The following is a 17,023-nucleotide window of genomic DNA, read 5'->3' on the forward strand; positions in this document are numbered from 1 at the left end:
TCCTGCCATACTCTGTTTGGCCTACCTACCCTCAGCCCCCCAGCTTAGCCTCCCATGGGCCTCCCTCCTTTCAGGTGACAGGCCAATGGCCTCTGTCCCTGGGATGGTAATGAGGAGGGTGGTCTAAGGTGGAGGGGCCCGTGCACCCTCTGAAGACATGAGCATATCAAACTTGATGAGTGGCGGGGCGATCACGCGCACCTCGGCATTCAGAGGGTTGGAGCGGAGGTTGACGCTGCGTAGGGCGGGCATGGCGGCCAGCTTCTCCACGGGCACATCTGCTGGGGAGAGAGGGACAGGTCAGAGGGGGTAGGGGCAGGTAGGCGGGGCAGAGGACGGTGCAGCAGCAAGACTCGGACCACATGGTGGTGAGGGGCGGCTCTCCCTGCCCTTGGGGCTCAGCACCTGGTTCCCGCGGGCCATGGAGGGAAGCATCCTTCCAAATAAGAACTGGCTTTCTCAAAGGTTAAACATAGGATTGCTACATAAACCAGCAATCTGACTTCTAGGTGGAACTGAAAGAGTTAAAGACAAGGTCCTCAAAGGCTATTTCGTGAATGTTCATAGCAGCACAATCCATAACAGCCTCATGGAGAAACAAAAATGTGGTATGTGCACGTAATGGAATAACCTCAACCATAAAAAGGGGAAAATTCTGATACATGTCTTATCATGGATGAAACTTGAAAATGTTGTGCTAATGTGTGCTCATGCACACAAAGTGTTAAGTTTTGCTGTGCTTAGCAAAACAAGGAGTTCTGTGAGAAAGTATGAACTCTTTGAACTGTGTCCTTGTTGCTGTCTTAAAAAGATAAAAGAATGATCTGCCAAGTGTAAAATTTTATGTGTGTGTGTGTGTGTGTGTGTGTGTGTGTGTGTTTGCCTGGGAATAACTAACCACAAGTTAATTGATAAGAAACACGGAGCACTGTGACCATAAACAAAGTTTTCCTGAGAATGGAAAAAGCATTCATCCATGCTTGTAAGGATTAAGCTGCCGAAAGGATGTTTTTTCTTTCCCTTTGTTAACAATGCTGTATAAAAGAAGGAGAGAAAAAAGTAAAGATAGTGCTCATTTTCTACTGAATGTGTGTGCGTGTATGCGTGTGTGTGTGTGTGTGTGTGTGTGTGTGTGTGTCTTTCTTAAGCATCTCTGCTGTACCAGGAATTACAAATTGTCAGCGGGTCCGACATGCTAATGAAAGAAGACAAGTGCAGAAGGGCAAATACTGTGTGACTCCACTTATAAGGAATCTAGAATAGCCCAACTCATCAACTCAGAAAGTACAGTCAAGATGACCAGTGGTTGGGAGAAGGAGCAACGGGGAGTGGTTACAATTTCTGTTAAGGTGACAGAAACAGTTTGTAAATGGACAGTGATAATAAGTACCTGGCACCATCAAGATAATTATTACCACTGAGTGACAGGCTTAAAAATGGTTAAAATGGCAAATTTGGGGCTGGGGTCATAGCTCAGTGGTAGAGCGCTTGCCTAGCATGTGTGAAGCACAGGGTTCGATTCTCAGCACCACACATAAATAAAGATCTATTGACAACTAAAAAAATATTTTTTAAGAAAATGGCAAACTTTGTTCTTTATAGTGTCGAAATCTTAAAAATTAACACTGTGCTATGCTACGCCCACTGAACTGTACACTTCAAATGTGTGAAATGTATGGCATGTGAATTACATCTTAGCAGGGCGCAGTGGTGCATGCCAGTAATCCCAGTCATTTGGAGGCTGAGGCAAGAGGATCTCAAATTCAAGGCTAGTCTCTTGCATCTTAGCAAGTCCATCAGCAACTTAGCAAAAACTTGTCTCAAGATAAAAACTAAAAAGGGGGGCTGGGGCTGGGGCTCAGAGGCAGAGCGCTTGCCTAGCATGTGTGAGGCACTGGGTTGATCCTCAGCACTTCATGAAAAATAAGTTAATAAACAAAGATATCGTGTGTCCCTCTACAACTAAAAAAATATTTTAAAAAATGAATAAAATAAAATAAAAAACGCTGGGGATGTAGCTCAGGGATAAAGCACCCCAGTACCAAACAAAAAAGCGAATCATATCTTAACATCTCCAAGAATATTATATGCACGAAGTTAAGAACACTTCTACTGAGAGAAAAGAGGGTGCCTGTGGAAAAAAAATTTAGTCCTTTTTAGTTATAGATAACATTAGGATTCATTTTGACATGGTAATAAAAGCATAGGATATCATTTGCTCTAGGCAAGGGCAAATTCTTATTAACCATGGGAACACCATTCTCTACCACATAATCCGGTCCATTATGCCCCTGAGGAGTCCCCACAGGAGGAGCAAGGGCTAACGTGGCTTCACCAAAGGAAGTCAGTTAAAACTTGGCTTTATCAGGACTCTGGACCCTGGACACCGTGCCCGTCCTATGTCACTGCCCTGTCCAAGCTCTGTGGAAGTTCCCAGCTGGGCCCGGGGGTCAACATCCAAGGGTGAAATGTTCTCTGGAATCAAAACAAACCGATCTCCTGTTACTGCTCCAGTGGAAATCAAGCTTCAAATTGTCGGCCACTCAATTTATGTAAAGATACTAGGGCATTTCTCAAGACTCATCCCAAATGCCACTTGGTAACAAATATAATGATCTGATTAATTCAAGGTCCAACAGACAGATTTCTAAATGAAGAGGCAGCGTAGCATAGGACAGACTCGGAAATTAATAAACCCAACTGAGGCCCCGGCTTTACCAACTCTACCACCCGCCCTGGGTCTTAGTTTCCTAATCTGAAAGATGGAGTCTTTGATTTGGTGTTTGTCATGATGAGATGGGGGGAGGGGGGAGGCATCCTCAGCCTGAAGGACTCAGAGTGGGTGTCCTCCTTGGGACATCACACTGAGGGGCACATGAAGTCCATCTTTAATTTGTGTTCTGATCACTTAGTCAGAGTGGTGCGCGATTTCTCCATTTCTCCACTGCACAATTACTGCTGTTTTCTCCCCCCTCCCCCGCCGCTATCAAGAAGTCTGTGGGAATACTTTCAAGAGCATGTAAATATCCTGCTGCTCACCAACATTTAGCCTCCATTGCCCTGGATTTAGCTTCCACTGCTGATTCTTGCCAATCTGATCTTTATGGTGTTTGCAAAATTATGATCGTTCCCTCACAAACAGAACCTTGACACTCTAAGGAAAGCCAGCCTTCCCTCCTCTATTTATTACCAATATGGAACCCTACGCATCTAGTGATTTACAATTTAACTAGCATTTATTTGGTGCTGAAATTGTCCCAGGCTTGTCCAGTGGGAACCCTGTCAACTTGGGTCCTAGGTCTGTTTTTCCTTCAGTGCTAGGCACTGAACCCAGGGCCCTGTACCTGCCAGGAATACAGTCTACCACTGGCCCTTCCTGTGATTTTGACATGCTTCCAGCATTTGGGGGATATACTTCTTTCCTTCCTTGGTTGATTGACTGTATACTGGGGATTTAACCCAGGGACAATCTACCACTGAGCTATATCCCCAGCCCTTATTATTTTTCATTTTGAGACAGAGTCTCACCAGGTTGCCTAGGGCCTCGGTAAATTGCTGAGGTTGGCCATGAACTTGTGATCCTTCTGTCTCAGCCTCCAGAGCCACTGGGATTACAGGTGTGCACCACCGTGCCTGGCTACTTCATTACTTTCTAGTAAGTCTCACTGTGAGCCTTCCCCTGCGGCAGCCCCAGGGTCAGCCATTTCTCCAATAAGTCCGGGTCCCCTTGGGGGAAGGGTATTCATGCCTGGTATAACAGTGCTGCGTGGTGTCCCATCCAGCCCCAAGGCCCCGTGCACACAGACCGCTGCCTTTGGCTGCTGTTGAATGTCCAATGCAGTGTGTCCCCCTTGCTTCCTCTCGACTGTGCCAGCATGGACACTCAAGGGGCCCCCATCTGTTCCTAAGGACTGGTGTGAGAATGTCTTTACACGTTATGTCCAGGGGCAGAATGGACTGCTCCATCAAAGGATGTGTGTGTACTCTGCCTAACTGGTCTCTAGAATGCCTGCCAAGTCTACTGGGAACCCCAACCACGTTTTCTCTCCAGAGGCTTCCAACAGAGGCCGCCTGGACCTGCCCACCCCCCTCCAGGCCGACGCACACCGAGACCCTGACCTTCAGCATGTTTCTGCAATCTCCTCCCCTCCCCGTGCCTTGTGCACCACGGGAAGGGGTGGTAGTGCCTGGGGCTCCACCACCCAGGAACAGGGTGAGCTCTGCCTTCTATCCTCTGGACAGAGCCCACCTGAAGACAGACACCGTCCTCCTCGCTGGGCTTGGTAACTGGCTGGATGTAGCTACTTGCTACCTCTCCTGGGGGGTAAAGGCAAGGGAAGACACGAGCTCAGGACAGTTTCTCATATCTGCACCCACACTCAGGTTTACGAAGCGCTTCCAGGCTTGATCCTCCACAGCCGTGGGGAGAGCCCCACAGGTGTTCTTCTACCCACTTTACAGACAAGGAGACTGAGGCTGGAAAATCTGTCTCAATGACACACGGCCGTTAAGAAGCAGGGCTGTGCTGTGCTGACACCTAGCTCAGATGATGCTCCACAATGTTCATGATGGACCAGGCGAGGTGAGTGTGGAGGGGAGAGAGCAACCCAAAGGCTTAACCCTGAATGGGCAGGCGGCTCCGTGCCCACGGGGTTCCCATACAGTGGGAGCCTACAGGGCTCTGGGCCTCGGATCTCCTCGGTCAAGTTTTGTTGTTGATGATGGTTTTATAAGTAACGTGTGAGTGCCTGAGTGCGCTCTTTGTGTCAATGAACTTACTGACTCCTCACAAAGGCAGAATGAGGAGCACTGTCATTATCTCCATCTGATAGGTAAGATGAAGGACGGAGAGGTTAAGTGACTTGCCCAAGGGAACACTGCCGGGGGCTAGTGCTGGAAGAGAATGAAGCCAGCCAGGCTGGGCCAGACCCAGGCCCAGTACGCCATCGTCCACGGGTACCCAGCCTGGCATGTGCCACCCTCCTGCAGCCTGAGAACTCTCCAAGGAGTCCCTAGGTTAAGGGAACAGAAAACAGTCTATGGGTCACATGGCATGTCAAAAAATTAAAAAACAAACAAACAACAATAAAAACACAAACCGAAACAGAAAAGAAAGGAAGGAAGGAAGGAAGGAAGGAAGGAAGGAAGAAACCAGTCTGTGTCTAGAGGGTTTCTTGGGCCCAACAAGAGTGTTTGGCTTCCCCAGGCACAGTGGCTCACACCTGTAATCCCAGTGACAGAATGGATAGCTCCATCAAAGGAGCAATGAGTCAGGAGGCTAAGGCAGGAGGATCCTAAGTTTGAGGTCAGCCTCAGCAACTTAGCAAAACTCTGTCTCAAAATAAAAAATAAAAAGGACTAGAGATGTGGCTCAGTGGTAAAGCACCCCTGGGTTCAATCAAAACTCTTGGTTCCTTGGGCCACCTAGCTAGGAACGACCCCCTCCACAGCCCAAGGACATTTTCTCCAAGAGAAGCGAGGACAGCATTACAGGGTCTTAGTTCCCTGTAAGTTCCCAGTTATAGGCATCTCCTGATTTTCCTGGAAATGTACTCAAATTGATTCCAGAATCTTCTGTGCCTCCTTGTTCTGCTCTGGATCCCGGGATAGAACAAATCTGAGCTTTTTTGTCCTGGACACTTTTGCAGCCTGCAGCCTAGTAATACCACTACCTTCTTTGGGCGAGGTGGGGGCTGGGTGGTGGTGAAGATGCATGAGCTGATCTTTGGAGTCCTACAGACTGACTTTTCCAGGACTGAACTGCCTTAAGCAGGGTCTCTGAGCCTGAGGTGTCTCACCTGTAAAATGAGGTCATACTGCCCACTTTGCAGGGAGGCCACTGGAAATCAACAAGATGCCCGTGTGTAGTCGGCCAGCAATAGACATTCAACAAGGGTCAGTTCCTTGCTCCCTGTCACTAGTCTAGGGCCAGCAGAGCAGCACCACCCAAGACCCAAGGGACAAGTCCACAGAGCTGGTCCAGCAACTAGCCTGAGCTGAGCGCTAACGTGAGAAAGAGGAGGGCTAGCCTTGGTTTTCTCCTGGAATTGTCACAGCTCCCTCACCACCACCCACAGGAGGTCAGAGCCCCCGACTGGCCTTGCTGGGATCTGAGAGACCCAGCCAGAGAGTTCCTTGAAGCCCTCATGCTCATGGGCTGTTGCCCGGGGTGCAGAGATCACGAGAGAGACCATCAGAGTTGGGAGGACCCTCAAAGCTGAGGACACTGGGACATGGTGGGAGGAAGCAACTTCTAAAAAATATTTTTTAAAAAAGAGGAACCCCTGGGAACCGATATTTGAGGCCCTATTCTAGGTGGTTCCTCACAGGGATCCACCTTGCAGATAAGAAAACTGAACCTCAGATTCTTGGTGGCCAAGCCAGTGAGGATTGGGGGCAGGAGTTCCTGATCCTAAAACCCATGTGCTCAGCATGCACTCGGAGGGGCCAAGCCAAGGCCAAAGCCTGCTCCTTTCACTGACCTGCAGTCCCCAGAAGGTAATCAGGACAGGCAGGTCGCACCAAGCCACTCAACTTGGGCTGGAGCCTGGCTGAGGGCCTCCTGACCTTGACTTTCAAGACACCCAACCTCAGAGATGGGGGCTTAGCCTGCTTCTCCACTCAGTCTCCTCTTCTGATACTGGGGACTATTTGTCCTGGCTCAGTTTCTCCAGAGGGGGCTGAACCAGGGAGTTGGTAAGGACTCCTCCCCTGCTGGACTCTGGCTCCTCTGTCCCTCAGCCAGGGAGGCCAGCAGCCTGCAGAGTGGCTGGGCTCCTGAGGGCAGGAAAGTTTCCCTGGAATGCTGATGCTGCAGAGCATGGCGCTCAGACCAGGGACAGCCCAGCCTTGGAGCACGCACCACCTGGGTCTCAGCCTCTCTTTCCACATCTACACGGAACTAGCCTCTCCAGGTCCGTGGCATCTTCTGACCCACTCATGCGTCAAAGCTGGCAGTAAGCCCAGGAGGCCAAGAGGGAGTTTCCAGATGAGGCTGAAAGACCACTTATCTTCACAGCATCTCGACAAGAGGGGGCAATGGCTAGAGTGGGGGAGGGGAAGGAGATGATGAGCTGAATTTGGCAGATGGGAAAAGCAAAGTTTGGAGGGATTAAACACCCTCCCCTGGCCACAGAGCACACACAGCAGCCCCATGGTCACAAAGCAGGTCTTTTGGTCTCCACTCTCCCCTCAGTAAGAGGGCCACTCCCAGCCTCAACCACTCATGTCCTGCTGCTCCTCAAATCCCAGCTCAAAGGACCCTTGGTCCACCTCCAACTTCCTAGCACTTTATACCACACTCCAGAGCGGGGCACACGGCAACTCGTGCATGTTTGTTCCCTCTGTGAACGTGATACCTGGGGCAGTGCCCTGGGGTGCTCAGTGCTTACTGGGTGAATGAATGAATGGATGAATGCATGGTCCTACCCCCTAAACTAGACCATGAGTCCCTTCATGCTGGAGACCACCCAGCACCAGGTGCACAGAGGCCTGACCATCACTGCTGCTTCCTCAACTCTGACCACAGCTACGTTCAAGAGTTGGAATCCATCCCCAGTTGGACCCATTCTGTGTACATTTTCCAGACAGGGGCCAGGTCTCAAGGGGCCAAAGTTGTGACAGGACATGGGCCTTTTAGCATTAGTAATCCAACTCAGAGAGTGAGAAAACACTGACGAGCAAAAATAAAGTCACCATGTTCCATTACCTGGAATTAATCGCTGCGAATGTGCTGGTAGGTGGCCTGTCCAAATTTTTTGCGGGGGGCGAGTAGGTACTGGGGATTGAACTCAGGGGCACCCTGAACCACATCCCCAGCCATATTTTGTATTTGATTTAGAGCCAGGGGTCTTGCTGAGTTGTTTAACGTCTTGCTTTTGTTGAGGCTGGCTTTGAATCTGTCTCAGCCTCCCAAGCTGCTGGGATTACAGGTGTGTGCCACTATGCCGGCTCCAACCGTTTAATGTGTTTGTGAGAGTCTATGCACACACATGCGTGCACACACACACACACTTCCAAAATGGCTTCGTGGATACCATGCCATAACATGCTTGTCTTCATAACACGTTGTAATTATCTTTTCAACTTATAAATTGGTGACATTTCTATGGCCCCATCAGATTCATGCTATGGATTGTGCCACCTGCTTCCGCTGTTGGGCAGTGGGCTTGTTTTCAACTTTTCACTAATCCGGATTATGAGAGGCTAGGAGTCCACAAGGCTTCTGGGGTTTGCTCCATCTCTTACAGCCAATGACTACAGAATGTAGAATGTGAGGGTCTAGAATCTTTTTATGAAGCCAGAGGAAGATTCCCTAACTTTCCTGTGGTCCCCAAGTATATGGAGAGGGTGGATAACAAGCTTCCATTCAAAGCCTTGGGTCCTGGGTGAGGACTAAGGCTGAAGACTCACTGTCTCATGGCAAAGAAGAAGGACTGTAACCAGGATAGATGGCACACCTCACTTGACCCTCCTCCCAGTGCAGCCAGCCACCCCGGGCTCCTGTACCTGTGGGAGGCTTAGAGTAATTGATAGGAGCAGGATCGCATGGGCAGTATTTACAGAACACTACTTCCCTGGGAAAAGCCTGACTCCTCTCACTGATCATTAGCAATATTGACTGGTAAACTCGTTTCATGCCAGTGGGACCAGCCAAGAAGCAAGACAAAAATGCTCAGGATGCTGTACTTCATCTGTGGATCCCCAAGGTCCAAGGGGCACTAAGTCTGAGTCTGAGCCCAGGAGAGTGGCAGGAGGTGGTGATCTCCCAGCACAGAGGCCACCTAGCAGAGGTCATCCAGCCTCTGATTCCAACCAGGGCTGACCCGCACCTCAGCCTCAGTGTAATTCTTGGTTCTGGAGACCAAAACCACTAAGATCAAGGATGTCCTGCTGAGCTGAATGACATGGGAAAATGACAAAATGCCACAGGAGACAAACAGGCAAACTATGGTAACCTGGCAGGGACACTTCCGGGCCACACTCATACCACGCATTCCTGGCTGGCCGGGAGCCAGGTAGGGGCAGTGACTAAGCCTCCCCCACCTTCACAGGTCCCTGGACAGAGTACCCCAGTGGGGGTGGGGCAGGAAGTCAACAGAAATAGAAGAGCCCTCAGGGACCACAGAAGATGTGCTGGGCCCCTGATGACCCTGCAAGCTAAGTTCCAGTCTCCAGGGAAAGCTGGGCAGAGACCTGAGCCTACTGCTGAGCAGGCCAGAGCTAGAGACCCAGGCCCCAGGTTGGGTTTGTCATTTAAAGCTTTGCAACCTCAGGCAAGGTTCTGAGCCCCTCTGAAGCTCACCTCTCATCTTTAAGATGGCCCTTCTGCTCACAGGCTGTGGGGACGTGAAGGGGACCCTAGGTTGCTTTCTAAGGAGGATGCGGTTCCCCAGATGCTGAGAGTGTGGTGGGCGGCCCTGCTGAGAGGACAGGAGAGCCCAAGTATTCCAAGGGCCCACTAATGACTCAGAAACACTCTTGTCCCCTGCAGGGCAAGAAAAATGAAGGAGAAAAGCCCCGGCTTGTGCTTCAAAGTTGGGCTGTGGAGCATGGAGTGGGCCTGTCGGCCACGGCCTGCCTTCTGGAGACTCCTCATTTCAGATGTGACATGCAATCAAGGCCCGATCACAACAGTTCCTTTCAGAGACAACAGGGTCTTCTCAGCCTCTCTGGAGACAGCCAAATGAGTAACTCAAATTGCCGGGCCCAGCCCTGGCCGTTAGCTAACCTCCCTCCCTGCACTCCCTTCCTCTGCTGCGCAGCCACACTCTGCCCTCCCGCTGCTGGGAGGCTGGGAGGACTGTGCCCCCCCTCTACCCCAGGCTCTGGCTGACAGACTCTGGGGAGGACCTCAGAAAGAATGAGAATTTTCCTGTCTCTTCTCGAGTGTTTGCCATTCCCCCTCTCACGGCTGATGGTGTGTGTGTGTGTGTGTGTGTGTGTGTGTGTGTGTGTGTTGTGTGCATGCACACACATCTCACCTCAGGATGAGAACCGCCTAATCTGCTGGTGGGTGCCAAGGGCCTGGGTCTGCAGGAGAAGACGGACGCAGGGTGGAGAGGTAACGGCCTCTCCTGGGATGTGGCTGGCTCCTTCCTAAATCCTCTGTGCTCGGGAATTAAAGTTGCTGATTCAATTGTACCAATCTCTCAGAGAAATAAGGCCTCCCTTACAATTGGAAAAAGAAGAAAAGGGCCAGGGTTAACCAGCAGGTGGGATGAGTGCAGGCACCGCCCGGGGACCTGCTCCCAGAAAATAAGATGAGCTGAAGGGGAGACGGGCTGGTGATGGGGGTGCAGACTGAGGGAAGCGGCCAGGACACCAATGACGCCAAGGGTCTGAACCCAGGGCAGGCAGTGAGGAGGACCTAGCCATTGGCACGCTGGCTAATACTTAATAGTCCACTCCTCGGGGAAAAACAAATCAACCCTGATTTGTAGCACTGGTCCATTTTCAATTTCCACAGCCTAAACTGAAGTCACACTCACTGTAGCTGATTTCAAGCAAGTACCACGAGGACCTCTGCACTCCAACGGCTGGGCCAGCTTGTGTAGCCCACCCAGGGAGGGTCGCGGGCCAAAGCTCAGGCTGCTTCCCCTCCACATATGCTGAGATTCTTCGGCATAAACTTATCTACTTGGGGATTGGCCCACGGTTTTGCTATCTGTATTCTTAGCTGTCTTATGTTTAATAATAATCATTCTTCTAGAAATTCCAGGCTATGCTAAGGGGAACTAGGGAAGGGGGTTCTGGGGCCTGGGGCAGCAGAGCACCATGCTTAGGATCCGGGGACAAACAGGTGAAGGAAATAAGAGGCACGTCTTCAGAGCTCAGCTCTGTCACACTTTAGTCAACTGTCAGCTCCCATGGCTGGGCTTGTCACTCTTCTCCAGAGGTAGCTACATGCACACCCCCAGAGACACAGGGGAGCTGGTTTTACAGCGTCTGTGGGGGCTGGAATGAGGTCTGAGCAGTGTATGTTCATGGTACTCCCTCTGGGTAGGTACACCTCCAAGAAAGAGAGACCCTCTGGCTGGGGCAGAAGGTGCTTGTTGATGGAAGATTCTAGTCTAGCTCAGTGGCTGTCTTCCCTGCCCATTGGAATCATGTGGAGGGTTTTAAAGAATCATGAACTCTGAATCCCACCATTAAAGATTCTGATTGAATTAGCATGGGATACGGTCTGGGACATGGTGCTTAAAAGCTTGCCAGATAATTTGAATGTCAGCAATTTGAGCACCACTGATCTCCTCGGTGAAGATTATGAGAGAATCTGGTGAAAATCCTTGCAGAGCATTTTCACCCTGGGATGCTCTACCCCACTAGCTCTCTGTGCACGACTGCATCGCCATGGAGCCTCAGGAAACCTGCCTCATTACCCTCCACCATTTCCTCCACCCCAAGGGAGCCTCCTTCCGACTAGTCACATGCTTCTGTCATAACCTCCCTGTGGCTTTCAATCTTCCTGCAGTTAATGTGTAAAACCCTCCTTTCCCTGCTCAAAGCGCTTGCTGAATAGCTGAGGATCTAGAGTGAGATTGCTTGCGTTGGAATCCTGGCTCTGCCCACACGGCATGACCTTGACCAAGTTCTTTTTTTTTTAAAGAGAGAGAGAATTTTAATATTTATTTTTTAGTTTTCGGCGGACACAACATCTTTGTTTGTATGTGGTGCTGAGGATCGAACCCGGGCCGCACACATGCCAGGCGAGCGCGCTACTGCTTGAGCCACATCCCCAGCCCTTGACCAAGTTCTTTAACTTCCTTGTGCCTCAAGGTGGTAGGGAAGGTTAAACAAGAGCATCCTTGAAGAGAGCTTATAGAGAAAAGCTGAGCATAAACTGGACGGTCACCAAACACCAGCTAGCGTGGCCCCCCTGGTGCCAGGAGCCCTGCAAGAGCAGAGCATGTGCCTTGTTTATCTTTGTGTCTCAGCTCAGTGCCTGGCACCAAGTAGGACCTTCAGCCTGAACCCAGTCTGTGCCTCCGCCAGCCTCTCACATCTGATGAAGCCATCCCTGCCAGGCTGGGCTCAAAGACCCAGAGCGCGAGGCTGCTCTCCAGCAGTCTAGACAGAGCCGAGGCGGGGGTGTCGGAGACTGGCAGGTGAACAGAGCTTGGAAGTGTTTTGTTGTGTTTTAAACAAGTGTCAAAGAATTTCTTACTGTTTGCTGGTGGACTGCCAGCAGACTGCCAACAGGATCCCGGAGAATTGGAAGTTCTGGTTTATCAAGGCTTCACCTCGCCACAGTGGTTGGCACATAGAGTGCCATTTAGGCAGAGACAAAGTATATGAAATGTCTTTTGCCCAGACTGGGATTGCTAGTTCCCTGTGGGTGGATGCATGAAGGGCAGGGGCTGCAAACAGGAGCTGCTCTTGGCCTCAAGCAGGGGGGCTCCGTCTTATTTGTACTCACGGCTGTTGAAGCCTGTCTGCTCTCTCTCAGGGCCCCCTGTGGGCAAGGTCGCACAGCCAGCAGGTGCTCCCAGCACTTATGACCGCCTCCGCCTGAAAGACACTGCACCAATTGTGCACCACCTGTGGGCACAATCCAGCGCTCTGTGGGTGCTGGGCCAGGGACTGCAGTGCAGAGGGGCTGCGTCTGCTGTGACGAAGGAGGCCACCAGCTGGGAGGGCAAGTCATCCTTCCCTGGGAAGTGGGCTGTGCTCAGGGGGAAATGCCAATCCCATGCCCAGGGAGGCGGAGCTGCCTTTCCCCCTCCAAGACAGGAGACCCAGATCAGGGACAGGAGAGAAGTGCTGTGGTTTGGTTTTGTCTTCCAGATGTGCCCGCCCAGAGGGTCCCTGTCTAGTCACATCCTTGCCAGGCTTGGAGGCTGCACCATGGCCACCGCCTCTTCTCAGATACCAAGTGACCATCTCAAGTCCCTTTTACAGATGATGCATGAAAGACCGGGAGGGAAGGAAGAAGGACCCCCACTGAAGGATATGGAAATATCCTTTTAAACACATGTCCCAGACCCCAGGAAAAAAAGGAGGACAATGGGGTTCCAGGGACAGAAGGAAAACATGGGCTCTGGACTCCCTCAATTTCCTGCATCTACAACTGTCCCCCCAACTGCCCAACCGACACATTCTGCTGTGAATTAGTCTCACTAAACCCTATAAAGCTCAGATCCCTGTTGTAACCACTTGCCATTTTCTCTCTTGAAATTGTGCTTAATAAAGCATGGCTGATCTGTCGAGGTCTCTCTCTCTCTCTCTCTCTCTCTCTCTCTCTCTTTCATTTTCCACTAACTGCCAGGTCCTGGCAGCAGACTGCCATTCTGTTTTTTTTTTTTTTTTTTTTTTGCTGTTGTTTTGTTTTTCTGTGGTGCCGGGGATCAAACCCAGGCCCTCACACATTCTAGGTAAGTGCTCTACCACTGCGCTGCACCCAGCCTGCCATTCTGTTCTGCCCCAGCTGCTGGCTTTAATCTTTTACACTGCATCAGGGTCACTGTAGGACCATGGGCAACTCCCTAAGGTCTTTCCCAAGTCTAACAGTCCATGATTCAATTCGGCAGGCCCGGCTCCGACCTGCCCTCCATGTCTCCCCTGTGGTCTGTTATTCTCCCCATTTTCCAGAGGAGGACTGGAGACTCTGAGAGACTGAACACCTTGCTGGAAAAATAAGCCCACACTCCCTTGAGCCTCTGCAGTTAGGATCAGTCAGTCAAAGCTGGAGTGGTGGCAGGTGTGGGTTTCTGCCTCAGTGTCCCAGAGTCACACCCAGCTGCAGCAGCCTCTAGACTCCCCCACCACAGCTCTGCCAAACGTCTCGGCCTCCAATGTTGCCCCATGGCCTCCCGTTCTCTGCCTTCCTGATGACGGGAGTCACTCCCTCCACTGAAGCTTTCCACCGGCGGCTGTCTGAGTAACTGGTGGTCCAGGCTGCAACCCCTGCGATGGCATCGATGCTCTTGTAAGCACCTAAGTCCCCACATATCCCTTTCACTTAAAACTCCACGTGGCTTCTGTTCCCTGGTCTTCCTGAGCAGGTGCCTGGGGGATCAGGCGCAGCACATGGGGAAGGAGCTTTGTAACCAGAAGGCATCACATGTACCTGTGGGGGGTCCTCATAATTATCTATGCAGCCATGACTTAAAGGGCTCCTTTAAACACACACTCACATGGGAAAGAGTTGACAATCTTCTACAAGTTCACAGAAGGACCTGACACTTTATAACAGGGCACTGCCACCACCGTTGGATCCTCTGACAAGGGCGGGGAGGATACAGATGAGGACTATTCTCACTTCTCAGCTGAGGAGGCATTTCCAGTGACAGGACCACATGCGGATACTAAGTGGCAAAGCTGCAACCCGAACATAGATCTTCAGGTCCCCAAGCAGTACCTTTCCCACCATCCCAAAAGTGCCAAGTGGGAAGTCCCTCACCTGTCGATTACCTCCTCAGCAGAGATGATTTGCCTGCCCTCTCTGTGAGCCAAATGGGACCCAAGAGCAACGGCAGAAGTGACAGATCAGCGTGCTTCAAGTTGTGTGTGGCGAGGGGGAGGGGCTGGTGCACAGTTGCACTGGGGCCAGCCACTCACAATCCTTCAGAAGGACAATGGTGGCAAGCTCTCCCTGGCCAGCTCACCCCTGCCCTGTGCCCTGTGGCCCACTGGTCAACCTCCCTGAGCAGCATCTTCTGCCTCCTGTGTCCTGACGCCTAGGCACGAGCAAGAAGTGGTCCAGCAGGCTGGAGGGCAAGGGGTGAGGGAGGCGGCGTGCAGCCAGGATTGGAGTGGGCCAAGTGGCAGGAGGACGGGCACATGGCGGGAGGTGACCACAGCAAACCCTGACCACAGCCCTGAGTCCAGGGGAGGAACCATTGTCCCTGCCTGCAGATGAGACAAGGCAGGCTGGCAGAGATGGGCTGGCCTGTTTGTGCTCATGAATGTGCCTGCTGGGCCTTCAGACCTGGGCCCTTCCTGCTATCGAAGCCCAGGCAGGGAAGGCTCCCGGCAAGCGCTGGCTGTGAAGAGTGGTCAGGGGTGAGTGAAGATGGACGAAGAGGCTTTCGCCCAGCAGGGGCCATAGCTTGTCAGGAGAGGAGCAGAAGGCAGAGGGGAGGGGCCCAGATGTCTGCTTTTGTATCACCATGGGGGGTTGTCTCTCTTTCTGTGCCACCCGGAGAAAAGACAGGCAGGCAGGCCCCGGGGACACACTGACAAGCCTTTTTTACCCATGGCGTAGCTGCCTCGTGGGCCCAGGGGACGTTCTGAGAGCAGCTGGTGCCAACAGATCTTAAGCTACATCCACAGTGGAGCTGAGGCCATGGTGCGGTCTACTTTAACATGACACCTGGGAGGCGGTCTCTCCCACAACACCTTTGACCAAGCAGGACCAGGACTTGGCTAACCCTCAAGCAATACAATGTAGAAAATGGTGCAGCTCAAAAGAGGTGATGAGTCAGATTTCACATGCAGTTTGTTTCACAGTCTGAGCAGAGGCTGCAGACAGAGGAGCTGTAGGTGCCAGAAGCCACAAAGTGTGCCATATGCTAATCCACACTGACCGGACCAGTCGCCTAGGGTGTGGGGGGAGGCAGAGGAGGGCAAGAGAGCAGCGACTCTGCTTTGGCCTTCTTAAGAGCCAACAGCCTGACATGGCAGGCAGCAAGCTATAGGAAGAAGTGTTTGCTTTTGCCAGTGACCCCTCCCCAGCTACCAAGGCCTTGCAGTGTGACCCCTGCCAGGGAGCGCAGCTGTCCCTGCACCTGCAGGACTCTGGCCATCCCTAGAGAGAGTCCATCCCTGTGCACCTGCCAATTTTATGGGGCAAACAGTTGTGAGGAGTCTAGCTGGCATGTGGCTTCGCTCATTCTTCCTTATAGCCACAGAGATTATGATTCAGAAAGTGCGAGAAAGAACCTAAGGATATGCTTTTTTTTTGGTACAGGGGATTAAACTCAGGGGCACTTGACCACTGAGCCACATCCCCAGCCCTATTTTGTACTTTATTTAGAGACAGGGTCTCACTGAGTTGCTTAGTGTCTCACCATTGCTGAGGCTGGCTTTGAACTTGTGATCCTCCTGCCTCAGCCTCCTGAGCTTCTGGGATCCTAGGCGAGGATATGCATTTTAATAGACACTTGGGATCATGGGGTCATGGGGTCATGGGCTCTGAGGAACATGCAGCTGCAAATCTGCACTTAGGAGGAGCAGTTGCGCTTGGGAGGATGAGGAGGCCGTGACCAGTGAGCTGCCTCCAGATGCTGCTGTTTTAGGAAAATGCCCTGAACGAGCTCTTCTGAGTGTCATGCACACAAACGGCCTGCGGATCTTGTTCAGGTGCAGACTCTGATTCAGGAGGCAGAGCCTGAGGTTCTGAATGTCTATCAAACTCCCAAGGGATACCTGGGCTGCTGGATGATACTTTGAAAAGCAAGACCCAAGCAGGGTTTCTCAAACTTCATGCCTCCAAATCCCCACAAGGGAGACGTGGCTTGTTGACAGACCGCTGCTGCACCACCCCTCCCCCCAAGTTTTGGATTGATAGGTTTGGTTTGGGGCCTAAGAATATGCATTTCTAACCTGTTCTCAGCTGCTGCTGCTCTTTTGTGGTCCCCACTTTGAGAAATACAGGCAGGGACAATGAGAAGTGAAACAGTACAAGAGCCAAATGAAGCAAATGCAGCCCAAAACACCCCTTCGCAACACAGAGGCTCTTTCTTTATGTGCTGTTGCTCCAAAAAAAATGTTTTTTTTTTTTGTACCAGGGATTGAACCAGGGGCATTTAACTATTGAGTCACATCCCGGCCCATTTTATTTTTTATTTAGAGACAGGCTCTCACTGTGTTGCTGAGGACCTGGATAAGTGGCTGAGGCTGACTTTGAACTCGCGATCCTCCTGCCTCAGCCTCCTGAGCCACTGGGATTAGAGGGGTATGCCACTGTGCCCAGCTCTGGTAATTAAATTCTTAACTAGAACTTGTTTTCCTATGCTCTTTTGCTCTCTCTGGAACAGGGAGCGTGCATAGAGGAAAGAAAAACAGAGTATCAAGGGCTATG

General features: G+C 51.5%; 1 protein-coding gene across 2 annotated transcripts in view; it reads right to left on the reverse strand.

Moving 5' to 3' along the window:
* Nucleotides 1–123: 123 nt before the first annotated feature.
* LRRC20 (leucine rich repeat containing 20) overlaps nucleotides 124–17,023 on the reverse strand; it is a gene marked incomplete at its 3' end in the record, with an annotated part of 67,754 nt that continues 50,854 nt past the window's right edge. For both annotated transcript variants that reach the window (XM_081267113.1, XM_081267114.1), the window contains exon 5: nucleotides 124–278. In XM_081267113.1, the coding sequence (XP_081123239.1) occupies nucleotides 124–278 (155 nt within the window). The remainder of the gene's footprint in view (nucleotides 279–17,023) is intronic.

This window comes from Spermophilus citellus (genome assembly GCF_964194105.1).
Source record: "Spermophilus citellus genome assembly, chromosome: 15".
Taxonomy (NCBI): domain Eukaryota; kingdom Metazoa; phylum Chordata; class Mammalia; order Rodentia; family Sciuridae; genus Spermophilus; species Spermophilus citellus.